The sequence below is a fragment of the Neoarius graeffei genome, chromosome 11, assembly GCF_027579695.1.
Source record: "Neoarius graeffei isolate fNeoGra1 chromosome 11, fNeoGra1.pri, whole genome shotgun sequence".
NCBI classification, from domain to species: Eukaryota; Metazoa; Chordata; class Actinopteri; order Siluriformes; family Ariidae; genus Neoarius; species Neoarius graeffei.
In genome coordinates, this window is record NC_083579.1 from 16,547,330 (window position 1) to 16,575,034 (window position 27,705).

Here is a 27,705-nt window from a genome sequence, read left to right on the forward strand (position 1 = left end):
GGCCTTTCACCTAGGTTCAGGTAACACCCTTTTTTCACATATTTCTATTGCTCTACAGTGTCATATGTGATGCAGTTAGGCAGGGTTTTTGTAACTTTTATAACGAAATGATTACATGCCATAGGTGTGCTAGTAGCTTTACTACAGCAAAATGTGTCTGGGATCATTGTGAACCAACTTGAAGACGAGAGCCTTATTGAGTACTTTCTGAAGATACTGTGCAATTATTATACATGGTTTAGCCATAACATTAAAATCACTGACAGGTGAAGTGATGAACACTGTCTCATTTCAGTGGCACCTGTCAAGGGGTCGGATATATTAGGCAGCAAGAAAACAGTCAGTTCTTGAAGGTGATGCATTGGAAACAGGAAAAATGGGCAAGCATAAGGATCTGAGTAACTTTGACAAAAGTCAAATTGTGATGGCTAGATGACTGTGTCTGAACATCTCCAAAATGGCACATCTTGTGGGGTGTTCCCAGTATGCAGTGGTTAGTACCTACCAAAAGTAGTCCAAGAAAGGACAACTGGTGAACTGGCGACAGGGTCATGGACGTCAAAGGCTCATTGATTCTGAAAAACTTAACGCTGACACCTTTGTTTTAGCTAGCATTAACTTTTTCAGCAGTTTGTGCTACAGTTGCTCTTCTGTGGACCATATAGACTAGCCTTTGTGCCCCATGTGAATCAGTGAGCCTTCAACATCCATGACCCTGTCACTGGTTGTCCTTCCTTGGACCACTTTTGGTAGGTACAAACCACTGCATTCCAGGAACACCCTGCAAGATGTGCCATTTTGGAGAAATGACCCAGTCATCTACCCATCACCATTTGGCTCTTGTCAAAGTCACTCAGATCCTCACGCTTGCCCATTGTTCCTGCTTCCAACACATTGACTTCAAAACCTGACTCTTCTCTTACTGACTAATATATCCCACCCCTTGACAGGTGCCACTGTAATTAGATAATCAATGTTATTCACTTCATCTGTCAGTGGTCATAACATTACAGCTGTTTGGTGTATATGACTGTGGTAGCAGGGGCATGGCCAAGCATTGGTTTGTGAATGGAGGGCGGGGTCAGGGAAGGTGAGTGGAAAAGTCAGTACACCTGTTGGCGATTAATGTGGTGTGTGTGTTTTGAAGTGATGATAGAGGATAGAAAAGGAGGGAGAGAGCGAAGAAAGGGGATCTCTCCCAACCAGAGCACGTGTGTGAGAGAGAGTGAGAGAGAGAGTGAACAGACAAAAGAGAGTAGTAATGCTGAAAAGCAAGCACAATGGTCAAAAATAAAGTCTGTGTTCACATCTGTCCCCTCCTGCTGTGCTTCAGTATTTCACCCACATCAGGAACATACAGTGGATATAAAAAGTGTACACACCCTGTTAAAATGATAGGTTTTTCTGATGTAAAAAAAAAAAAATGAGACCACAATAAATAATTTCAAAACTTTTCCCACCTTTAATGTGACCTATAACTTGTACAATTCAATTGAAAAACAAACAAATCTGTTTGGGGGAAAAACATAAAAAATAAAAAAATGTACAATAAGCTGGTTGCATAAGTGTGCACACCCTTAAACTAATACTTTGTTGAAGCACCTTTTGATTTAAATACAGCATTAAGTCTTTTTGAGTACACATCTGCCATTAATTAAAATGACTCTGATTTACCCCAAATAAAGTTCAGCTGTCCTAGTAGGATTTTCCTGACATTTACTCAGTTGCATACTCCGGCAAAAGCCATGGTTCACAGAGAGCTTACAAAGCATCAAAGGGATCTCATTGTTGAAAGGTATCAGTCAGGAAAAGGGTACAAAAAATTTCCATGGCATTACATATACCATGGAGCACAGTGAAGGCAGTCATCAAGAAGTGGAGAAAATATGGGATAACAGTGACATTACCGAGAACTGGACGTCCCTCCAAAATTGATGAAAAGACAAGATGAAAACTGGTCAGGGAGGCTGCCAAGAGGCCTACAGCAACACTGAAGGAGCTGCAGGAATTTCTGGCAAGTACTAGTTGTGTACTACATGTGACAATTTCCTGTATTCTCCATATGTCTGGACTATGGGGTAGGGTTGCAAGACGGAAGCCTTTTCTTTCAAAGAAAAACATCCAGGCCCAGTTAATTTTGCAAAAAAAATACATCAACTCTCCCAAAAGCATGTGGGAAAATGTGTTATGGTCTGATGAAACCAAGGTTGAACTTTTTGGCCACAATTCCAAAAGGTATGTTTGGTGCAAAAACAACACTGCACATCACCAAAAGAACACCATACCCACAGTGAAGCATGGTGGTGGCAGCATCATGTTTTGGGGTTGTTTTTCTTCAACTGGAACAGGGGCTTTTGTCAAGATGTAAGGAATTATGAACAGTTCTGAATACCAGTCAATTTTGGCCCAAAACCTTCAGGTGTCTGCTAGAAAGTTGAAGATGAATTTCATCTTTCAGCACAACAATGACCCCAAGCATACATCGAAATCAACAAAAGAATGGCTTCACCAGAAGAAAATTAAAGTTTTGGAATGGCCCAGCCAGAGTCCAGACCTAAATTCAATTGAAAATCTGTGGGGTGACCTGAAGAGGGCTGTGCACAAGAGATGCCCTCGCAATCTGACAGATTTGGAGCGCTTTTGCAAGGAAGAGTGGGCAAATACTGTCAAGTCTAGATGTGGCAGGCTGATAGACTCCTACCCAAAAAGACTGAATGTTGTAATTAAATCAAAAGGTGCTTCAACAAAGTATTAGTTTAAGGGTGTGCACACTTATGCAACCAGCTTATTGTACATTTTTTATGTTTTTCCCCCCAACAGATTTATTTGTTTTTCAATTGAATTGTACAGGTTATAGGTCACATTAAAGGTGGGAAAAGTTTTGAAATGATTTATCATGGTCTCTTTTTTACATTAGAAAAGCCTATCATTTTAACAGGGTGTGTACACTTTTTATATCCACTGTACTACAATGACCTTTAAAAAAAGAAGCATATATATCTTTTTTAGGGTCAAAAAGTATAAAATGTTTTAAATTAACTAAAGGGAAATGTTTTAAGCACATGGCAGCATGGTGGTGCAGTGGATATCACTGTCACCTCACACCAAGAAAGTTCTGGGTTTGAAACATGCTGGTCAGCTGGGTTCTTTCTGTGTGAAGTTTGCATGCTCTCCTCATGCCTGTGTGGGTTTCCTTTGGGTGCTCTGGCTTCCTCCTACAGTCCAAAAACATGTCTACTGGCTACTCAAAATTCTACCCAGAGGTGTGAATGTGATGGTTGTTTGTCTCTGTGTAGCCCTGCGATAGACTGACCACCTGCCCAGGGTGAATCCTACCTCTCACCTGAAGTCAGCTGGGATTGGCTTCAGCTCACCCATGACCCACAATGGATAAGCAGCATAGACAATGGACAACTGAATGTTTCAACAGATAAAATATGTCCACGTGAAACCTCTCCTCTATTCTAAAATATTAGTATTATACAGTATGATGACATTGGAATGAGGTATATCACATGTTAATGCTCTAAATAACTCTTCCTCTCTGTCTTTCCAACACTTTTAAAGCCAACCACTTACCACACCCTAAAGCTAAGTTTTTCACAGAATCCTGCCAGGTGAATCAGTGGTGAAGGTTCAATTACCAACAAATGACTCAGTTAAGCAGTGTCCCATACAGTTGAGCTTTGGTGAGACTATCCTTTCTACTGAGTCCTATACTTGTGAATTTCTGGTGCTGTGGAGAAGTCTTCCTCTGTGGCCCTGGACTTTGAAGCTGGTAGTGCTGCACACTGGAAGCCTCCAGTGGAGTTTGGTGTAATGACTCAGCTGAGCTGTTGGGTCTTACATCCACATATTCTGTGTTCACATTTCCCACAGTGTTTTCATTGTCTTTCGAGATTCCAGCAAGGAAGTGGCTGCCTTTAGACTCCTGGATGCTGTTGTTTGACTGGTACATTGGTTCTTTTTCAGTCTTACACAAACCCAGACTGTGCTTGGGGCTTGGTGCCAAGCTGGAGCCAGGCAAGGTGGAGAAGCAGGAATCTGGTATACCTGTGTGGAAGGTATTGTCTCCTTCCTGGACACTGCTGTAAAGGGGCCCTAGTTTTATCTTGGAAGGGCCAATTGCAAAGTGCTGCTCAGAGAAGCTGTAAGGGGAAACACGGCCAGAATTGCGATATGAAAACCTGTTGATGTCCTCCACACTCAGATGCCTCCAGCGCCCCATTAGGTCCTCCACAGGAATATGGATGCTGCTGCAGCTGTCTTTTGGCCTTCCCGAGGAGCCCATGTTTTGGGAGGAAGTGATCTGCGGTGACCGATATGGCTCATTGTAGCAGGATGCTGTCTGCATATAGACTGGAGAGTTGCCCTTTTGTGGGGTGGAGGTCATGAACAATTTGGGAAACCTGGGGCTATCTTTGTCATATGAGGATGTGTTCTTACACTCATAAGTGTCACCATCTGGCCAGTCCATGTATAGAGCTAGGTGAGAGGAGGAAAGGGTGCTGCTAGGAGCAAGGCCCTTCTCATCTGAAGCCACACTAAAGTTAGAGTAAGAGCTAGAGGCTGGTGTGGACCCTGCAGCAAATTCATGGAGATCCACATCATTGTGGGAGTACTGGGAGTGGAAGTTATATTCCTCTGGGTTGCTGTCTATAGCATACTGCGGTAGGAGAATGCTGGTGTTCTTGCCATGGAGATCCACACTCTTCCGATGCCCCTGCCAGCGATCCTGTCGCCTGTCATCCATAGGGCAGTATAGTGCTGTATCACTGCAGTATAGGTCAGAAGACTTGTATACAACATGGTGTTGGAGAGTATTAACACTGTTCATTTTGTTGTTTGCCAGAAAGTCTGAGTCTTGAGGCTGAGGGCTAGGTGAACGTGTGACTGGGCAGCTACTACCTGGCTCAGGCTTCTCCAGGACTTTGGCAATGACTGTAGACGCAGCATCAGAATAGGGTGAGTGGCACAGACCCTTGCCCCTCACATGCTCATGATTCTCCATGTGAGAACTTGCCTTCTCTTGAAAGTCACTGGGCAGCTAAGTGAGATGCATAGAGGGTTAGGGGGAGAAAAATGGAATGATCATGTTTACTAGTAGTAATCAAATAGGACACATGACAATCAGGTGTGTTAAACAAGTATTAAACATGTAACACAAAGAAGCAGGGAACTTGTATGTCAGAGTCAAGGACTATAACTGCTAACTGTGTAACTCTGTCCCATAAAAACATCCGATGTTAAAATGAAACACACTGTTATTAATAGTTATGCCACAGTGTCTGAATATAATTATTGCCATTATGGAGATGTATGCTGGATGTCAAATCAGTTTCGGGTACGATAGTATGCTAACTGACAATTTGTGTGCAGTGCTTTAATTTATGTATAAGTTGCAGCTTAGCTCACAAATCAATATACTTAGGGGTCTGTCAGTGCCTGTCACATTTCCATAATGGCACTTGTACACTTCCCATAGTTTTCCACTGCATTTTCCAGATCTGTTGCTCTCCATCTGTGAATTTGTTCCTTGCTGTCAACATTTCAACATTCTGCTGGCTTACAGAATGACTTTCTTCCTTTTAAATAAAATGTTGGAAAATGTTGTTGAAATGCTAAATTTTTTCTTTCAGAAATTCTGTTTTGCTTTCTCTGGTAGTTCAGTGCATCTGTTTCTGTTCCATTAAATCGAGTACCAAATCAATATCAAAGCCAATATCTTACACTGAAATTACACCAGTATGAATTCTACCAGTCAAAATATAATTGTTGACGGAGAAAAAGATAAACGAAGTATTGTCATTACTTCGGCTAAAAAATGTTCTTCTTAGGAACAAAATACCATAATTTTCTTGTAGTCAGGGCTATTATTAAAATAATTTTCCTCTTAGAAAGGAAATGCAGGCAAGCCTGAAGCACAAGCATATCCTCATTGATCTCATTCACTATTATTATTGCTTTCTTATAATTGCTGCCTTAGAGTGTCCTGAAAAAAAAAAATCTACATATGATGCAAGTTGGTTCAGAAGAATGACATATACCCTTATAGTGAAATCCATTATTGTGTCTTGTATGGCAGGTTTGGTGAAAAATAGAGCAATAAGTAGAATTACCTTGGACTGCTTCTTTGCTCTGTAATGGGATTTTCCACACTGGAGGAGTTGAGCTGCACCATTGCAGTCCTTCTTATACAGGTCCTGTGGGAAAATTGCACATCAGTATAGTGTCCTAGCAACAGCACCTTCTTGGAATATTAAATATAAACTTAATCCTGTGTTTATGAAATATGCAATTCTGACTAGTCACTGAGCGGTGTGCATAACCCCCCAACCCCCCCCCCCCCCCCCCCCCCCTAAAAAAAAAAGTTTTAGTATTGCAGATACTGAGATATGCCTGCCATTTTTATTTAATTAATAAGGCTTAAAAATTAAACAAAAATAAATCATTATGTTGGATTGAGCTGAAGAGTTTATGGTATAAATTCATATTTAATAGTAGGTCCTAGGTTTGGTTTTTTCAGTTGTGAAACAAATGCAGTGAAAAGCAAGCTGGGTGAGTCCTATTGACTTTTAACAGAGTGTAGGGACTTCATACATCTACATAATAACATATTGTATTCTCAGACTGCACTGTAGACTGCATGTAAAGGGTGTGTGCCATCCTTTTATGTTTATGGTATTGTTAACACAGATGTTCACAAGCCAAAATGATAACATGCTGCAGCAGGCTTACTGCATACTCACACGTGTCGGCTGTCCGACTACTGCTCGTATTCATTAATAGGGTATCCCTGTACTTACTATACCCTGTGTATATAAAAACCATTTTATTAGTCACTGGTACACGTGCTGTTTTGGGGGTGAGTCTCACTTTGATTTTTACAACAGTGGCTGGAAAGGTCTATGAGAGATGTTGATTTTTGCAACGACTCTGAAGAAAATCTGCTTGAAATTACCTGAGTCATGGGAACTAAGACTTATTATAGGACTTGTTCACATGCAACTCACACAATCATTGTATACCGTAAAATACCAAATAATAGCCGAGTCCCAATTAACCGCCGAGTTCCCTTTAACGGCCGGGTGTACGCGTGTGTTGTGACAAATAAAGGCCGGTTCCGAATACTCGCCGGGGTCTAAAAAAAAAAAAGCGTCCGAACGTTCTATCTAGAATCTTGAGGCCCAGCACTTTTCTGGTTTTCTGGTGTTTAAAAGATTTTGCATTGCATAGTTTTCTACCGAAACAATATGAATGAATGAATGAATGAATGAATGAAATTATTTCTATAATACTGTTTACAACATTTTGTTACGTGATAATAAACATGCCATTTCAATGTTATAATCTTGGTCTACCGTAATATTTCTTGAGGAATGCAACTCCGTAACTTTTGACAGATGTCTTAGCCACCCCTTTGGGTATACCCAACGAAAGCCAGCGTGTGTGGTGACATTGAGGACTGCGGGTTTCCAAGGTTGGACTGCTGCTTCTGTTAAACGACCTAAATTGCCGAATGCATGCGTCAAAGCACACACTGAGTTTTATTAAAGACCTTATACCATTTCACTTGCCCTTACCCATTCGGATCTGGAAGATGCTTTACAAAAAAGGTGAGAGCGTTCTAACATGCATTTCAGTCTGCTCGCGGCCAATCTAATCCAAGGGGCCTTTTCAACAAGTAATCTGTCGTGCAAGTTGGGCAGAAGCACGCGTCAGGCAGGCAACATGTAGGCCTACAAGTCAGTAACCTATTCAACTAACTTTCATCCGAACTTTAAGTTTTCTACGGGGTCGAGCCACCGTACCAACTCACTCGGGGAATAGGCTCATATCGGCCAAATAGGGAGACATCTTGGAGAGAAACGTGATGCAAGATGACAGTATGTAGCCACTGCAGGTCACTTATTTTTCAGCATAAGAAAAAACCCTTTGGTTTGACACTTCGCACCCTAATTATGTTGCTTCAACGTCGCGCCCTCCATGCAATTTCAGATTGACAGACATCGCGAAGCGCAAAGGGTGGAGGCTGCATGGGTGAGGGTGATAGCAAGTGACCATAACTTTGCAGAGTAATTAAATCACAGTGCTGCGCACAGACAATGGTGTGGTTTCTTGATTATTTTGTAAAGCATGCGCTTAACTAGTCATTAACAGGAAAAGGTGTGTGATTTATCCTTTATCCACCCCGACTGTGCCATGCGAAGATGCATTCTGCGTCTTCAAAATTCCCCGAAGTCGGCACCGTGCTATCTGTAATCTAACTCTAAACAAACTGTAAGTTATACTGGTTAAAAGTAGGCCTATCTGAGAATGATTTTTTTCCCCGTTTTGAGGTAGATTTTGGGGAAGGTATTTGTGAAGAAGGAATTAATCGCCTGTTCCAAATAGCCGCCTAGTCTCTAATACGCGCCGGGTCTCTTACGTGATTGAGACAAATAATCGCCCGGGCTATTATTTGGTATTTTACGGTAGTTATCTCAGTCTATTAGACTCAGGAGCTCAGATTGCAGTTACTGACTTTGTATTATAGACACGCAACTCTTGCAGTCTTTGTTTTTATTTATCTTGGTATTAAGCTCTGTCTTAAGTGGCCACTTACATTACCTCAGTTAACCTGGGTATATTCACTATCTTATGTATATAGATTGAATGTCCTGAGCAGGAGTTCAGATTGCAGATGCTAAAATAGTAATAATTTATTGATTTAAGGTGTTTTGTGGTCAGTGTACTACACTGTAGTGTGTCATGTGGTAATGCATTATATGACAATGCAACTTTCATAAATATTACCATATATCAGTTGTAATTATGGTCTACGCATATACATGCAACTCTAACAATATCGTTTTCAGTGACTAATAAAATGGTTTTGAAAGTTCCTACTTTTAAAACATATTTTTGATGTGGTAATTTTCTTTAAGATATTTCATTTACAACATGTCTCTGACAGCTCAGAGTGCATCTCTGGGCATTTAAAAATTGCAGAGCTTCCAGGGGCTTCTGGCGACCCCCGGACCCCCAGCCTTGCTGGGTTGACACGCCCCCCCCTCCCATTTTCCTGGATTCAGCCCTGTGAAAGGTTGGACTCCGGGAAAGGTTGTGTAACTTGAATTGTACTGAATTGAATATAAGTCAAAAAGGATTTGCAAATCATTGCATTCTGTTTTAATTTATGTTTTACAAAGCGTCCCAACTTTTTGGAACTGGGTTCACCATTTTGACAACACGCGTCTAGCCAGCGGGAAAACACTGGGAGTGATGTCTTCGGAGTGAAATATCAGGAATTATTACACATACAGGACACCTTTTCCATGGAATAAAACATGTATTCTATTCCCTTCTAGCAGCTTTCATTCATTTGGTTTGATAGCATGCAATATTTTTTGCATATCCTACATGTATTATGTCACTCTACCCAATGGAGAATGAGCGTTCAATATGGTTTAAGATATATCACGTTGTCAAGACAATAAGACATCACACATCAGAGCTGATGCAAATATCCAATGATGAAATTTTTCTGTTGTGCATGTGCAGAACCATTTTTTTGTTTGCTGGGAAAGAGAAAAACGAGGCTAATCCAGTGCTAGGATTAGCTATGCTATAGTTAAACACTAAACAAATAAACTGAAAACTTAAACTAAAGATGCGTTGAACACCCAAAAGGCTAACAAAACTTCATTAGATACTCTTCACACACATTTACAAGCAGTTGTGAACCGTTACTATTAGAGCTGGGACTTCAGACACACCAAAAAAGCAACAGGGCAAAGGATTTTGCAAGGGATTAGTGGCAGGGTGCCAAGTACCTCTGTTGTGTGTAGTTGTCAATGTTGATTTTAAAAGTAGCTAAGTAAATTACATTGGGAAATGAATACTTAAGTCTGAGTGAAAAATACTATGGCGAGTGTGCATCGTGCGTGGAAGAAGAGTCTGGAGACAGAAATCTTAGGCCCTGTCCACACGGCAACGGATTCAGGTGACTCCGATACAATTGCTTATCGTTTAGGCCTGGCGTCCACACGGCACCGGCGTTTTGGGTGCCCAAAACGCAATCTTTTTGAGAACGGGTTCCAGAGTGGAAAGATCTGGCAACGTTGCCGTTGTGAAGTCGTCTGGATGAGTAGAACGGATTTGTTTACGATGACGTCACAACCACATGACTGTGAGTGCTTCACGCCGGGTAGAAGTGTAACGAATATCACCAGGATATCACCAGGAAAAAGCCTTACAGAGCACTAGTGAGAGTGAAACACGAGCTTGGATATTATTATTATTATTATTATTATTATTATTATTATGTTCAGTGTTAGTTCACAGTAGTAATGCAAGAAGCAGAATAGTGACAGTAATAGTGAAGCAAAAACATGCAATTGTACAAACACTGCAGCTCTACAGCAAAATATTCATTTATGAAATGGTCTGATTCTTAACACCAGTAGTGCCAATGATCTTCTCATTGCGATGCGAGTTGTCAACAAATCCTATAACTTGGTTCATGAAACGCGCTTACAAAATATTTTCACTGTGAATATTTATTGTGTAATGGTGCAAAGTGAGAGAGAGAGAATAGCCCGTAGGGCAGAGTCAATCCCGCCAGCAAAAATAGCGAAAAAAAGGAGCGATCTCACCTCTTCAGATGATGGTTTAAGTCCGACAATACATTCCTCAAAAAGGGCGTAGAGGAGCAAATTAATCCATCAACGTAGCATTCAATTTATTCCGGACCATTAAAGACGCCGCCTTCCGCGTAGAATCATACGTCATCCTTGCCGCCATATTGGATAGGTCAAAGCAGATAATAAAGATTAGCTGCGTTTAACTGTACCAACAGGTTTACCGTCCAAACGAGATCACATGGGATTACCTTTCACAGGTGAGAAACAACAAATTATTCCATCAACGTGTAGTATTCAATTTATTCCGGACCATTAAAGACGCCGCCTTCCGCGTAGAATCATAGGTCATCCTTGCCGCCATATTGGAAAGGTCAAAGTGGAGAATAAAGATTAGCTGCGTTTAACTGTACCAACAGGTTTGCCGTCCAAACGAGATCACATGGGATTACCTTTCACAGGTGAGACTGGAAAAATACTTTTCATTGTATTTGGTCATTATAATGTAATTTTCCGAACAGATTTTCCTGACTTTGTGGCTAATATGAAGTCTCGCGCATAATAGTTTATGTGCATGCGTCCTTACTTCTTCTATTGTTCTCGTGTCTCCGAAGGGACCGTCTTACAGCGCCCCTAGAGGTGTGGCATGTGTATTGCATCGTTTTCAGCAAGCGTTGCGTTGCTATATGGACCTGATATTTTACTGATTGTTGCCCATTTGGATGCGATATATTTTTAAATAACATCTCGTTGCTGTTGTCGTGTGGATGTAGCCTTAGTTTCTTGGTTGTTAGCCTGTGCTACTTGCTCTCAATAGCACTGGCTTGACTGCTTTATTAGCATTCGCTAACACTACTGATGACTGCTGCACCAGCTGGAAGGTGACTTCCCTGCTGCGCTGACGGCGCAGATTCGCAGTTAAGTTCACATTGGCCTTAAAGAAGGTTGAGGGCAATACATTTTTGGTCCCTTTCACTATAAATCAATTTCTGATTGGTTAATTAATCTGTCACTTCCTACATAAACATACACTGCCATAGCCTTCTGTCCCGGCAATGAAGTACTAATCAATGAGTGAGCCAGCTCTAAAAATTATTCTCAGCCTAGAGACAACAAACAAAAAAAATCTCATTGGATAACTCATTGGAAAAGAGTGTGTGTGTGTGTGTGTGTGTGTGCGCGCGTGCGTGCGTGTGTATAATAATAATAATAATATTGGCTGGCTTTTTTGTGGTATATCAGATATATTCCTTTCAGCTAGCATGATATTGAACTCGTCTTCGACTCATTCAATATCATGCTAACTGAATGGAATATATCTGATATATCACTCAAAGCCAGCCAATATTATTTAAATGTGTCATTCAGATCCGTGATGTATTTCATAAGAAAAATGTGAGTTTTTCACATCATATCTTCAAGCCAACGTGTGATTTTCTTTTCATTATACAGACAAATTCACAATGAAAAAGTACCCAAATTTATCAAAACAATTAATTGATTTCCTCACAAGTGAGAATATTGGAAAATATGTTACTCAGTGTCCTGGATGTAGTTCGTATGAAAAATATGAGTGGTGTATTTCCAAGAAAAACACTCATACCTATATAATAAATAAATGTATTACATTGACACGAGTGTTTTACTGGGAAATATGTCACTGGTATTTTTCATATGAACTACATCTGGGACATTGAGAACTACAACCGTGATATATTTTTCAATCAGTGAATTGTTTTGATAAATTTGCATACTTTTTGTTTGTGAATGTGTAAATCGGCTAAAACGGAAAGGTGTCAGCATTAACTTTTTCAGCAATTTGTGCTACAATAGCTCTTCTGTGGGATTGGACCATAGAGGCTAGCCTTTGTGCCCCACGTGAATCAGTGAGCCTTCGACATCCATGACCCTGTCGCTGGTTCACCAGTTGTCCTTCCTTGTTCCACTTTTGGTAGGTACTAACCACTGCATACTGGGAACACCCCACAAGATGTGCCATTTTGGAGATGCTCAGACCCAGTCATCTAGCCATCACATTTTGGCCCTTGTCAAAGTTGCTCAGATCTTTACACTTGCCCATTTTCCCTGCTTCGAACACATCAACTTCAAGAACTGACTGTTCTCTTGCTGCCTAATGCATCCCACCCCTTGACAGGTGCCATTGTAATGAGATAATCAATGTTCTTCACTTCACCTGTCATTGAAGAGTCTTTACACAATGAAATGTCAGCCTCTGAGCTGAATACATTCCTTATAATGTTAAGTAATTTACGTCTTATTCCCACTGGACCCGTGCACTCCAGACATTTGTCATCTGCACTAAACATATCCAGCGTCTTACTGCAATCTTTCTTATGGTGCCCTGCAGACAATTATCACTATCTCATACAGTTTGCCTATGGTCAGTCCCTGAGAGTGAGAGGGAGCGGCATTTCTTTTCAAAGGGTGGATTAGGACACAAATTAGTCTAGACATTTGGCAATAAAGTGAAGTGTGACCATGAAATAATGAGTTTTCAAAAAGTGTCTTATCATTTCCTAGTCTTATGATTCTTATAAGAACCTGCAAAAGCCAACTCATGAATGAGTTTAGTGGTCATAATTTCTCTCTTGATTTCATTTGTATCCAATTAAATGACCTTTGCGCTTTATATTCACAAACAGTCTGTTTGGGTTGCGCTCTTTGTTGTAGTTAGGCAGATTTTGTGAATTTACCTTTACAGTTATGGCATCTAGCAGACACCCTTATCTGGAGCGACTTACAAAAGTGCTTTTTTTTGTAGTCTGTACCAAAAATACATCCTCATGCTACTTCACAAGGTCTTTAAGAAGTAAGAGTACCATCAGTTGAAAAACCCTGTTGGGGAGGTTAGTACAGTATGAATTCTTCTTCTTTTGGCTGCTCCCATTAGTGGTCACCACAGCAGATCTGTTCCACATACATGATTTGGCATAAGTTTTACACCAGATGCCCTTCCTGACACAACCCTCCCCAGTCCAGCTAGGCTTGTGACCAGCACTAAGTATGCACTGGCTTGTGCAACCCCAGTGGCTGGGTATTTTACCTAATCTGCATGTCTTTGAACCATGGAGGCAACCCACGCAAACACGGGGAGAACATGCAAATTCCACACAGAAAGACCCCTGTCAGTCGTGAGGTTCAAACCCGGAAACCTTCTTGCTGTGAGGTGACAGTGCTAACCACTGCACCACCATGCTACCTTAGTAGTACAGTATGAATAACTTATGAAAATGATTTTAAAAACTTATTTCTTGAAATGAACAAATTGCTATTTTAAGTGCTTGGTAAATAGGTCTATTTTTAGTCTTTGTTTTAAGACAGGCAGTGAGCTGTTTAGACAGCCAAGGGATGTTTATCCTTTCAAATGGGTGCCAGGACAGAGAAGAGCCTTGATACATGTCTTCCTTGTACTTTGTGAGATGATGGATCCAATTGAGCAGTTTAACGTAGGTCCATTTTGAAGTCAGTGGAGGGATTGTAGCAATGGGATGGTGCGGGAGAACTTGGGGAAATTAAAAACAAGTCATGCAGCTGCATTCTGTACCAGTTGCAGATGTTGGATGGTGAGAGGGGCTTACCTGCTAAGAGTGCAGGAGTTGCAGTTGTCCAGTCTCAAAATGACAAGGGACTGAACAAGCTCCAGAGTGGCTGCTGTGGATAGAAATGGGCAGATCCCCTGATCTCCATGACTGAGTCAGTTTAGCAATATGTGGCAAGAAGGACAGTTGGTTGTCCAGGACTACCCCAAGGTTGGGTGCAGTGACAGTTTGTGACATCTGAGAATTCTTCAGGAAGATTACAAGATGTTGATATGGGGGAGCATCTCAGAAGAGGTAAAGCAGATCAATTTTATAGGGGTTTATTTGAGCCACTATTCGTGAGATGTCTCTCAGACATTCTGAGATCCATGTAGAAACATAAATTTCTGAGAGTGTGAAAGAGAGGAGTTGAGTGTCATCAGCATAGCAGTGGTATGGAAACCCATGTGATGATATGATTTCACCAAGAAAGCAGGTATAAAGGTACAACAGAAGAGGACTCAACACTGAGCCTTGTAGGACACCAGTACAGAGTCTGCACTGAGCAGATGTGGAGCCCCTCCATGTTACCTGATATGACCTCCAGGTAAAAAGCAAACCTATGCCATGCTGTGTCTCATAAATTCTAAGACATTGGACAGGAGAGTCTTGGGATTTACCTTTTTGAATACTGCTGGAAGGTCGAGGAGGATGAAACTGATGGCAGGTTTGCTGATCTAGTGGCATGAAGTTTCTCAGCAATGACCACAAGGGCAGAAAACTTTGAAGCCAGACTGGCTAGAATCTCTAAGCTTATTCTGGATAAAATAGAGAGATAGTTGACTGTAGACAGAATTTTAGAAAGAAACAAGATAAGGGACATCGGTCAATAGTCGCTGATGTTTGAGGTGTCCAGAGTCAAAAAGGTGAACCTTTTCTGCACAGTGGTTTAGTGTGTTGTGGGGAAACTGGGGACATTTTGGATTTTTAACCATTAAATCTGAAAATGTATTGAGTCCTTGGACTGTACAGACTATACAGTGCTATGGACTATTGTTTCATGGTGCCTAAAGGAAGATTTCAATGTTTAGTGCTGATTTATTAGTATTCTTAAGTGAAAAAGGCATTTGCACCAGTTTGATTAACCAGAGTTACCAATTTAAATTATTATAATAAATGACTTACATTGTCTTCTCTTAGCTTTTTAATAGTGATTTTGGCCTCCATTAAATGATTATTGAGTACGATGATCTCTCGACTGAGTGTCCTTTTCTCCTCTTCATATTGCTGTGTCTAAATGAAGGAGAAAATAAGTAATGAAAGCTATGGAAAATCACTTAAAAGCACAATCTCTACTTTAGATCAATTCAGTATTGATATTTTTGCTAGACACCATGGTGACCTGCAGCTCACATTTTTGAGTGCAGGGTCTATTTAATTTCTTCATTCGTAAAAATCCATTAAAATGACACATGTCCAGTTCCTGCTTGTTCTTGAGGCGCTTTGCCTTCAGTAAATGAAATGCATGCATAACTGATAGGTCAGATGGTTGACTCGGCCACTGCAGAAAAATCCACTTCTCTGCCTTAAAAAAGTCTTGAGCTGCTTTCAAAGTATGTTTCAGGTCATTGTCCATCTGCATTGTGAAGTGGCATCCAATGAGTTTTGAAGCCTGAGGTGTTCGATGAGGTGACATGCATCGGATCATTATCAGTTTCTTCCCTTCTTCATATTCCTTTTCCCATCATTTTGGAACAAGTCGATCTTGGTCCCATCTGTCTTTAAAATGTTGTTCCAGAACTGCATAGGTGTGTTTTTTTTCCAGATTATTTTTGGAAAACTCTAATCTGTTCTTCTGTAACACAGATACAATTACCTCCCTGGAGATTGTTCTTGATCTGGCCAACTGTTATAATGGGGTTTTTCTTCACCAGGGAAAAAATTCTTCAGTCATACACCACAGTTGTTTTCTGTGGTCTTCTGGCCTTTTGGGTTTCCTAAGCCCACTGTTGCATTTATTTTTTCTTTTTAAGAAGGTACCAAATAGTTGATTTGGCCATAGCTAACGTTTTTGCTATCTCGCCAGTGGGTTTGGTTTTATATTTTAGTCTAAGGATGGCTTGCTTCGATGGAAGTGACCGCTTTTTAGACTTCAGATTGAGTGTTAAGAGCAACAGATTCAAAATGCAAATTTTAAAGTGCATATTCTGGACCATCTCATCTCATTATATCTAGCTGCTTTATCCTGTTCTACAGGGTCGCAGGCAAGCTGGAGCCTATCCCAGCTGACTACGGGCGAAAGGCGGGGTACACCCTGGACAAGTCGCCAGGTCATCACAGGGCTGACACATAGACACAAACAACCATTCACACTTACACCTACGGTCAATTTAGAGTCACCAGTTAACCTAACCTGCATGTCTTTGGACTGTGGGGGAAACCGGAGCACCCGGAGGAAACCCACACGGACACGGGGAGAACATGCAAACTCCACACAGAAAGTAACTGTGGGTGGTAAAAGAGAGCAACTGGACTTGCCTGAAGATTCTTGAAGACGTTTCACCTCTCATCTGAAAGGCTTCTTCAGTTCTGTCTGACTAGTAGGGAGTATCAGGTATTTATCCTCTCATGGATGAAAAGCTCATCTAAGGTGTCGTTGAGTCATCCTGTTGGTGTGGGTCAATGGGGGCTGGATGTGAACGGCCTCGAGAGTCATTTGGGTGATCAATGGATTGCCCGTTAAGGTGATCAATGGAATGCTGATTCTCTCTGTCCTCTTGTGAGTCACTGAAAACAGCTGGGTTGTGGTGTGCATTCAGTTGTCTGGGAAGTGTGCCAAGGACTGCCTTGTAGGTGGCTGATAAATGATGTCTTAGACCCCCACCTCTGTTCAGTGATGACCATTCCAGGTTGACAAAAATGGCTTCTTTAACTCCTCGCTCATACCAACGATCCTCTCTGGCTAAAATGCGTACGTTGCAATCCTGAAATGAGTGTCCTTTGTTGTTAAGATGAAGGTAGACAGCAGAGTCCTGGCCTGAGGAACTGGCTCTCCTGTGTTGAGCCATACGCCTGTGGAGCGGTTGTTTAGTTTCCCCAATATACGAATCTGTGCATTCCTCACTGCACTGAATTGCATACACTACATTGTCCTGTTTGTGTCTGGGTATTCTGTCCTTAGGGTGGACCAGTTTCTGCTTCAGGGTGTTACTGGGTCTGAAATGTACCGGAATGTTGTGTTTGTAGAAGATCCTCCTGAGTTTCTCAGATAGACCAGAAATGTAGGGAATGACAATGTTCTTGCGTTTGTTCCTGTTATCCTTTATGGCTGATACAATGCAAGAACATTGTCATTCCCTACATTTCTGGTCTATCTGAGAAACTCAGGAGGATCTTCTACAAACACAACATTATGGTACATTTCAGACCCAGTGACACCCTGAAGCAGAAACTGGTCCACCCTAAGGACAGAATACCCAGACACAAACAGGACAACGTAGTGTATGCAATTCAGTGCAGTGAGGAATGCACAGATTCGTATATTGGGGAAACTAAACAACCGCTCCACAGGCGTATGGCTCAACACAGGAGAGCCAGTTCCTCAGGCCAGGACTCTGCTGTCTAACTTCATCTTAACAACAAAGGACACTCATTTCAGGATTGTAACATACGCATTTTAGCCAGAGAGGATCGTTGGTATGAGCAAGGAGTTAAAGAAGCCATTTTTGTCAACCTGGAACGGCCATCACTGAACAGAGGTGGGGGTCTAAGACATCATTTATCAGCCACCTACAAGGCAGTCCTTGGCACACTTCCCAGACAACTGAATGCACACCAAAACCCAGCTGTTTTCAGTGACTCACAAGAGGACAGAGAGAATCAGCATTCCATTGATCACCTTAACAGGCAAGCCATTGATCACCCAAACGACTCTCGAGGCCGTTCACATCCAGCCCCCATTGACCCACACCAACAGGATGACTCAACGACACCTTAGATGAGCTTTTCATCCATGAGAGGATAAATACCTGATACTCCCTACTAGTCAGACAGAACTGAAGAAGCCTTTCGGATGAGAGGTGAAACGTCTTCAAGAATCTTCAAGCAAGTCCACTTGCTCTCTTACCACCCACAGTTACTATGACCTGGATGACTGAGAATCTTCACAGACATGTCCACACAGAAAGGCCCTTGCCGGCCACGGGGCTCGAACCCGGACCTTCTTGCTGTGAGGCGACAGCGCTAACCACTACACCACCGTGCCGCCCTATTCTGGACCAATTTTGTTTTTTTTTTAATATGAAAGTATGTCCCTTTACACACTCATCCAGAAGGGTAATTTTGCACAAGGCCATCTGTCTACAGCAGAAAAAAATAAAATAACAAAAAGCATCTGGAAAAATCCCAAGGGAGTCTGGAGCCAGATTCGTGACATTATCTGCGGAAGCGCGAGCAGGATGCGCGAGCTTTGCACGGTTTCAGTGCACTGCCTGTGTAGACCAAGTGCTCCCATTTCTCTCTCATTGTCTGGTCTTTTGGGAAACGATGAGCACTAATCCCATCAAGATTGGTGTTGCTACACCCTCCTACGATACATCTGTTAACCATTTTAATAATTACGCGATAACGTTGAAGAAATTTGCAGAAAACCACCAGGTCGTTTTCTCATAAACAAACCAGCGCTGACGTAGGATTCAGAGGGAGGCGTCCCGCAGATGATGTCACGAAAATCAATGTTTTCCGGGAAATTCAAATACCAAGTTTTTTCCGAGGTGGACCAATTCGCCTCAAATGGCTTGATTTCAACTGAATTTTTCTGGTATTGCGCAAGGTAAAAAAATTGCAGAGAATGCAGAATGTTACAGATATTTGACCAAAGTTTAATATAAAATAGGAGAATTACATTGATCTTGCTCCTGAATTTACCTGTGATATGCACTTTAAAATCAAGTTGAGACCTTTTATCTGCTTACTTCTAAGTAAATAAAGAGAATAATACACATCTGACCATGAAACAACTGAGCAGCCAATTGTCCAATTACTTTTGGTCCCATAAAAAAGGGGAGCTCCACATATAAAATACTGCTGTAATTCCTACACCGTTCACATTATTTAGATGTAAAAATACCCTCAAACCGAAGCTCAGTTTCTATCTTTTAATGGTGTCACATGACACACACACACACACACACACACACATATACAGTGGTCCTTGAAAGTTTGTGAAATATCCAGTGTCCTGGCTCCTGGTTTACAGCTCACTGTAGTGTGTCTGGTGTGTCTAAAGGCCAAGCTAATATTAGTTCTTCAGTATTGTTGGGCAGGGGGTGTCCACTCTGTCTTTGCCTGACTTTACTCCCAGAACTACAGTGGTGCTTGAAAGTTTGTGAACCCTTTAGAATTTTCTGTATTTCTGCATAAATATGACCTAAAACATCAGATTTTCACACAAGTCCTAAAAGTAGATAAAGATAACCCAGTTAAACAAATGAGACAAAAATATTATACTTGGTTATTTATTTATTGAGGAAAATGATCCAGTATTACATATCTGTGAATGACAAAAGTATGTGAACCTTTGCTTTCAGTATCTGGTGTGACCCCCTTGTGCAGCAATAACTGCAACTAAACGTTTCCGGTAACTGTTGATCAGTCCTGCACACCGGCTTGGAGGAATTTCAGGCCATTCCTCCATACAGAAAAGCTTCAACTTTGGGATGTTGGTGGGTTTCCTCACATGAACTGCTCGCTTCAGGTCCTTCCACAACATTTCGATTGGATTAAGGTCAGGACTTTGACTTGACTTTGACCACCTTCTCTTGAAATTCAGTTCATGGACAGATGTCTTGACATTTTCCTTTAGAATTCACTGGTATAATTCAGAATTCATTGTTCCATCAATGATGGCAAGCCATCCTGGCCCAGATGCAGCAAAACAGGCCCATACCATGATATGTTTCTCCAAACATAATGCTTCTCATTTAAACCAAAAAGTTCTATTTTGGTCTCATCTGTCCACAAAATATTTTTCCAATAGCCTTCTGGCTTGTCCATGTGATCTTTAGCAAACTGCAGACGAGCAGCAATGTTCTTTTTGGACAGCAGTGGCTTTCTCCTTGCAACCCTACCATGCACACCACTGTTGTTCAGTGTATTCCTGATGGTGGACTCAACTAAACATTTCTGGTAACTGTTGATCAGTCCTGCACACCGGCTTGGAGGAATTTCAGCCCATTCCTCCATACGGAACAGCTTCAACTTTGGGATGTTGGTGGGTTTCCTCACATGAACTGCTTGCTTCAGGTCCTTCCATAACATTTTGATTCGATTAAGGTCAGGACTTTGACTTGGCCATTCCAAAACATTAACTTTATTCTTCTTTAACCATTCTTTGGTAGAACAACTTGTGTGCTTAGAGTCGTTGTCTTACTGCATGACCCACCTTCTCTTGAGAGTCAGTTCATGGACAGTTGTCCTGATATTTTCCTTTAGAATTCGCTGGTATAATTCAGAATTCATTGTTCCATCAATGATACCAAGCCATCCTGGCCCAGATGCAGCAAAACAGGCCCAAACCATGATACTGCCACCACCATGTTTCACAGATGGGATAAGGTTCTTATGCTGGAATGCAGTGTTTTCCTTTCTCTAAACATAATGCTTCTCATTTAAACCAAAAAGTTCTATTTTGGTCTCATCTGTCCACAAAACATTTTTCCAATAGCCTTCTGGCTTGTCCACGTGATCTTTAGCAAACTGCAGATGAGCAGCAATGTTATTTTTGGAGAGCAGTGGCTTTCTCCTTGCAACCCTGCCATGCACACCATTGTTGTTCAGTGTTCTCTTGATGGTGGACTCATGAACATTAACATTAGCCAATGTGAGAGAGGCCTTCAGTTGCTTAGAAATTATGCTGGGGTCCTTTGTGACCTCGCCGACTATTACACGCCTTGCTCTTGGAGTGATCTTTGTTTGTCGACCACTCCTGGGGAGGGTAACAATAGTCTTGAATTTCCTCCATTTGTACACAATCTGTCTGACTGTGGATTGGAGTCCAAACTCTTTAGCAATGATTTTGTAACTTTTTCCAGCCTGATGAGCATCAAGAACGCTTTTTATGAGGTCCTCAGAAATTTCCTTTGTTCGTGCCATGATACAGTTCCACAAACATGTGTTATGAAGATCAGACTTTGATAGATCCCTGTTCTTTAAATAAAACAGGGTGCCCACTCACACCTGACTGTCATCCCATTGATTGAAAACACCTGACTTTAATTTCACCTTCAAATTAACTGCTAATCCTAGAGGTTCACATACTTTTGCCACTCACAGATATGTAATATTGGATAATTTTCCTCAATAAGTAAATGAGCAAGTATAATATTTTTGTCTCATTTGTTTAGCTGGGTTCTCTTTATCTACTTTTAGGACTTGTGTGAAAATCTGATGATGTTTTAGGTCATATTTATGCAGAAATATAGAAAATTCTAAAGGGTTCATAAACTTTCAAGCACCACTTTTGTGTGTGTGTGTGTGTGTGTGTGTATACACACAGTATATATATTTTAACAGTTATTCCATGAAATCAAGTCGTACATGAGCTGATAGCCGACAAGGTGCATAGCCCTGAGTTGGCTATAAGCCATGTACGATGAAACTGAGTGGAATAACTGTTTTATTCTATCCGCATTCACTGGATTTTGAGAAACAGAGCATTTTTATTTTTTGCAAATTTGATCAATAAAAATTTTATCCAAAATATCCTACAAAATAATTTCCACTGATAATGTAAACAAACCAGTGATGACAGTAGCAATTTGTGAAAAATGCTATAATAAAAATTCTTGAAAAATAAATGAAAGATATATGTTCTTACCATCAAATACTTTTATTGTATATTTTGTTACTTTTTTGGGGGGGTGTTTCTTTTTCTTCTTCTTTAGGGTTTCTTGCCAGTTGACATACCAACTCAAAAGTGCATTACCTCCACTGACTGGTCTTGAGTGTAGAACAGGAAATATTAGGAGGGAAAAACAAACAAACAAAAAAAATCTTTATATTTTAGCTATTTCTGTTTCTTTTAAATACTTGATAATTTTGGGGGTTTTGTCTGAAGAAACAAAACATCTTGGACAAGAGCTGAGAACACAGGACTGTTGGAATGCTATTATGTTAGTATGCAAGCAACCCCAGTGAGAGCGTTTACATGCAAAATATGTGGGACCAGTGGATGCTTTGATACCCAACATCTACAGTAACAATATCCACAAACAGCAACTGCTATCCCAACTAGAGATTGATGAGATACATCACAAATGCTATGGCAAGGAGGAGTCAGGATGCGAAGACAGGGTTTATCATCATCCCCACACTTGGAGATTGAGACTGGGAACCCCCCCAGCAACACACCCTTGCGAGCAAGAGCTTAATGCATGAGCAGCTGACCTGAAATTGGCACACACAAAGATGAACACCTGGAACCACTGTGCTTGACTACCAAGACTGTGAAGTACCTCCTGAAAGTCTCCTAAAAGATGTGAATGAACAATATACATCACATGAATATACATCACAGCAACAGTAATCCTGGAAATGCTTGGTTATAAGATGGATGCTAACCATAAGGTGCAATATCCACCATGGAAGAGAAGTTTAGAGGCTAAGATCAAGGTGACCTGGAGAGAAGTTAGCCAGCTATCAGAACTTTAGAAAGGTATGACAATGAAAGGGCTACCTAAGAAATACAGCAAGCTGTCCATACCTGAGGCCCTAGAGGATGCCAAACAAAGACTCAAGGAATTGGTAGGAACACCAGAAGAGAAAAACATTAGCTATTGGTAGACAGTGCAGTAGCTTGAGACTGCAGAACCAGACATACAAATCTGTGCACAGCCTGGACTGACTACAAGAAAGCCTATGACTCAATGCCCCACACATGGATCCTGGAATGCTTGAAACTGTACAACATCAACAGAACTCTCAGAACCTTCATCAAGAACTCAATGAGGCTGTGGAAAACAAACCTAGAGGCCAACTTCAAGCCAATAACACAGGTCACCATCAAGTGTGGCATATACCAAGGAGATGCCCTGTCTCCTCTGCTGTTCTGCATCGGACTGAACCCCCTGAGCCAGATCATCACCAAGAGCAGCTATGAATACAGACTATGAAATGGAGCAATGATCAACCACCTCCTCTACATGGATGACATCAAGCTGTATGACAGATCTGAGCTGTAGGATATCTAAAATTCCCAGTGGCTGGATAAAGCTAAACTGGAAGATGGCACAGAGGCACTAATCATAGCAGTGCAGGAACAGGCCCTAAGCACAAGATCGATAGAGGCCGGGCTCTACCACACAAGGCAGGGCTCTACCACACGAGGCAGGACCCCAGGTGCAGACTGTGCAAAGATGCCTTCGAGACAATCCAGCACATAACAGCAGAATGTAAGATGCTAGCAGGAAGAGTGTACATAGAACGCTATAACCAAGTGGCTGGCATAGTATACAGAAACATCTGTGCCGAGTATGGGCCGGAAGTCCCAGTGTCAAAGTGGGACACACCTCCAAAGGTGGTTGAGAATGACCAAGTTAAGATCACATGGTGGTGTAGTGGTTAGCACTATTGCCTCACAGTAAGAAGGTCCTGGGTTTGAGCCCAGCAGCTGACAAGGGCCTTTCTGTGTGGAGTTTTCATGTTCTCTCCATGTCCGTGTGGGTTTCCCCTGGGTACTCAGGTTAGGCTAATTGGTGGCTCTAAAGTGAGCGTGAATTGTTGTTTGTCTCTATGTGTCAGCCCTGTGGTTATGTGTGTGTATATATATATATATATATATATATATATATATACATACACTACTGTACAAGTATGTACTGCACTGTGTGTGCACACAGTACTGTACAAAAGTCTTAGGCCCATGTAAAGAAATGTTGTAGACCAAAAATGGCTTTAAAATAATGAAATGTTTCAACATTAAAAATAATAATAACATAAACAGCAGTAAGCCATAATAAATGAACCAGTCAATAGTTGGTGTGAGATGACCAAAAAAACAAACAAAAAACAGTAATCTTTGGTACAATTAGTGCAGTTTTATAAGGAAATCAGCTGTAGGTTTTACTGAGCATCTTGTAGAACCAGCCACATTTCTTCTGGACACTTTGACTGTCACACTTGCTTCTTAATTTTGCAGCAAAACCCAGTAGCCATTATTGTTTTCTTTTTTAATCTGAAAAGTGGTCTCATGTAACATGCTGCTTATACATACACATTTTTTCCCCCCTGTAATATTTAATTTTATGCTGGGAAACGAATGTTTGGAACTCTAAAATGTTTTTGTACTGACTTGATAATGTAGAAGTCATAAAATAGAAATCTATAATGAAGTTTGTATGAAAAAAATAGGGTGTCTGAGACTTTTGCACAGTACTGTATACAGTCTCTCTGATAATGAGAAAATAAATTATGGTGGAGTGGGTCATTTGTGTGTGGTTGCATGCTGTTTGGGTCTAGTTTTGTGATTGCATCCATGTACAACTGAGAATAAGATTCTTGAGTCAGAGAAATACATTTGTTATCAATTTGTCTGATATCGATGAGGCCCTGAGGCCCCACAGTGGAATACTGTCATTAGGAGCCATAAATCTGATGTAGTTGCAGCCCAGTGGGCAATTTTTTAGCTGCAAAGCATCCCATAGCCAGTGCTAGGCCTAAGGGTCTTGTGAAAGACACAAGAGAGCTGTAATTGTAGCACACAAGTGCTTGGTCAGCTTATCCGTTAAACCATGGGCATGTTTCCTTTACAGATTACAATGTTGTGCACTAAGAAGGTATATACCGAGACATCTTTGAAAAAGTTTTATAACGCTCTCATTACATTCCTACATAGCATCCAGTATGAGAACAAATAAATAGTGAGGGAACTAGATAGAACTATGTAAGGCTGTCATTAAATTGAGTGCAACTGTATATGAATAAATATATAAAAAAGTAATAAATATCTATCTGAAGTGGTATTGCATATATTGAGTATTACACAAATTGAGTGACTATTGCATATTTTGGTTGAGGAGGTAGAAATAGAAGTTAGAAAATCCAGTTATATTGCACATGGAGACATTGTGTGTGTGTGTGTGTGTGTGTGGGGGGGGGGGGGGAGTGAATGAATGAATGAATGAATGAATGAATTTATTTATTTCGAACATGTATAAAAATGTATGTAACTATTTATACATACAAAAGAAAGAAAATGAAAAAAGTGACAAAAAAAGAATAAATAAAATAATATAAAGAGCTAATACATTACAATACACCGCACATTGTTCGAAAAAGGAGTGGGAAGAAGTACAATACTTTTTTTAATTTCCCACCCCTTTTTAACTACCCCGAAATCCAAACTACATTAATACACTTATAAAAATATATACCACATATACACTTCATGATTATCCATATAAATATATAATTACAAAAATAAATATATACTACATACCATATCCATATACATATATATATACATATACACATAACTATCTATATAAATATATAATTACAAAAAAAAAATATCTACTACATACTTATCCCTGTAAATATGAAGATATCTATCCCCATAAATAAATATATACCATATACTAAGCTAGTTCTAATATAACAATCAACCCTATTCTATTTATCCCTCATCATCCTCCATTAACATATTTCCTCTGCAATATACTTGTTTAAAAATATTTTTTTGTACCTTTTTTTAAACAGATTTATATTTGCACTTTGTTTTATTTCTGTCTCCAGTCTGTTCCATAAAGTCACCCCACAGCTCGATACGCACATGCTTTTCATATTTGTTCGAACCTTTGGTTTTTTAAAATTTAGGTCTCCCCTTAGATTATATCCCCCCTCTCTCTCACTGAACATTCCTTGTATATTTTTTGGCAATAGATTATTTCTTGCTTTGTACATTATTTGTGCTGTTCTGAATTTGACCAGATCCATAAATTTCAACATGTGTGATTTTATGAATAGTGGGTTTGTGTGATCTCTGTATCCTGTTTTGTTTATTGTCCTTATTGCTCTTTTCTGTATTGTACATATCGGCTGCAGAGTGGTTTTGTAGGTGTTTCCCCAGACTTCGACACAATAAGTCAGATATGGCAAAAATAATGAGTAATATAGAGTATGCAAAGATTTACAATCAAGAATATATTTTGTTTTCCACAGAATTGCCGAGCACTTTGCCAGTTTTGCTCGTACGTATCCTACATGAGGTTTCCAGCAGACTTTAGGATCCAAAATCACACCAAGAAATTTAATTTCCTGTACCATTTCTATCTTAGTATTGTCTATTATCAATTCTACATTACAATCTATTTTATGTCTCCCAAACAACATAATCTTTGTTTTGCTTAGATTTAATGATAATTTATTTTTGTCAAACCATAGTTTTAGTTTATTTATTTCAGTTGTGATTATCTCTAAAGTCTGCTGCAAATTCTCACCGGAACAAAAAATATTGGTGTCATCTGCAAACAAAACAAATTTCAATTCTTGCGAAATTGTACATATGTCATTGATGTATATTATGAATAATTTCGGACCTAATATTGACCCCTGTGGTACCCCGCATGTAATGTTCATGAAATCAGATTTATGGTCACCTATCTGCACAAACTGTTGCCTGTTTCTTAGATAGCTCGACAGCCAGCTCCACCCAACTCCCCTAACACCACACTTTTCTAGTTTACTTAATAATATACTATGATCAATAGTATCGAATGCTTTTTTTAGGTCCACAAATACTCCAATTGCTATTTTTTTATTGTCTATACATTTTGTGATTTCCTCTATTAGTTCCATTAGTGCCATCGATGTTGATCTGTCCGTTCTGAATCCATATTGACTGTCTGTAAGGAGGTTGTGTTTTTCAATGAATTTGTCCAGTCTATCTGAAAAAAGTTTTTCGAGTATTTTGGAGAATTGGGGGAGTAAAGAAACAGGCCTGTAGTTTGTGAAATGGTGTCTATCTCCGGTTTTAAACAATGGTATCACTTTTGCAATTTTCATTTTGTCTGGAAATGTACCTGATTGAAAAGATAAATTGCAGATGTGGGTGAGTGGTTTCACAATTCCCTCAATAACTGTCTTTACTGTTAACATGTCTATGTCATTCCAGTCTGCAGAGGTTTTGTTTTTACATTTTCTTACAATTTGGATAATTTCTTCCTCATCAGTTGCAGTTAGAAAAATTGTACTTGGATTTCTGTCCCCCATATCTTCTATGTCCCCACATTGTGTTGTTTCGGGTTCCTTTATTTTTGCCGCTAAATCTGGTCCCACATTTACAAAGAATTGATTAAAACCATTCACCACATCCTCCATATTATTTATGGTCTTATCATTTACAGTGTAGTACTCTGGGTAATTTGTAGTTTTGGATCCATTTCTCACAATACCATTCAATACAGTCCATATACCTTTAATATTGTTTTTATTTTTCTCCACTAATTTATTATAATAGTCTTTCTTACATATCCTCATAATATTAGTTA

General features: G+C 40.3%; 1 protein-coding gene across 1 annotated transcript in view; it reads right to left on the reverse strand.

The window, feature by feature from the left end:
* Positions 1-3,655: 3,655 nt before the first annotated feature.
* Positions 3,656-27,705, reverse strand: part of LOC132893768 (brain-enriched guanylate kinase-associated protein) — a 41,176-nt gene continuing 17,126 nt past the window's right edge. Inside the window, exons 3-5 of the mRNA XM_060932901.1 lie at positions 15,347-15,454; positions 6,120-6,203; positions 3,656-5,047 (exon numbers count right to left, since the gene is read on the reverse strand). Of these exons, the coding sequence (XP_060788884.1) occupies positions 3,656-5,047; positions 6,120-6,203; positions 15,347-15,454 (1,584 nt within the window). The remainder of the gene's footprint in view (positions 5,048-6,119; positions 6,204-15,346; positions 15,455-27,705) is intronic.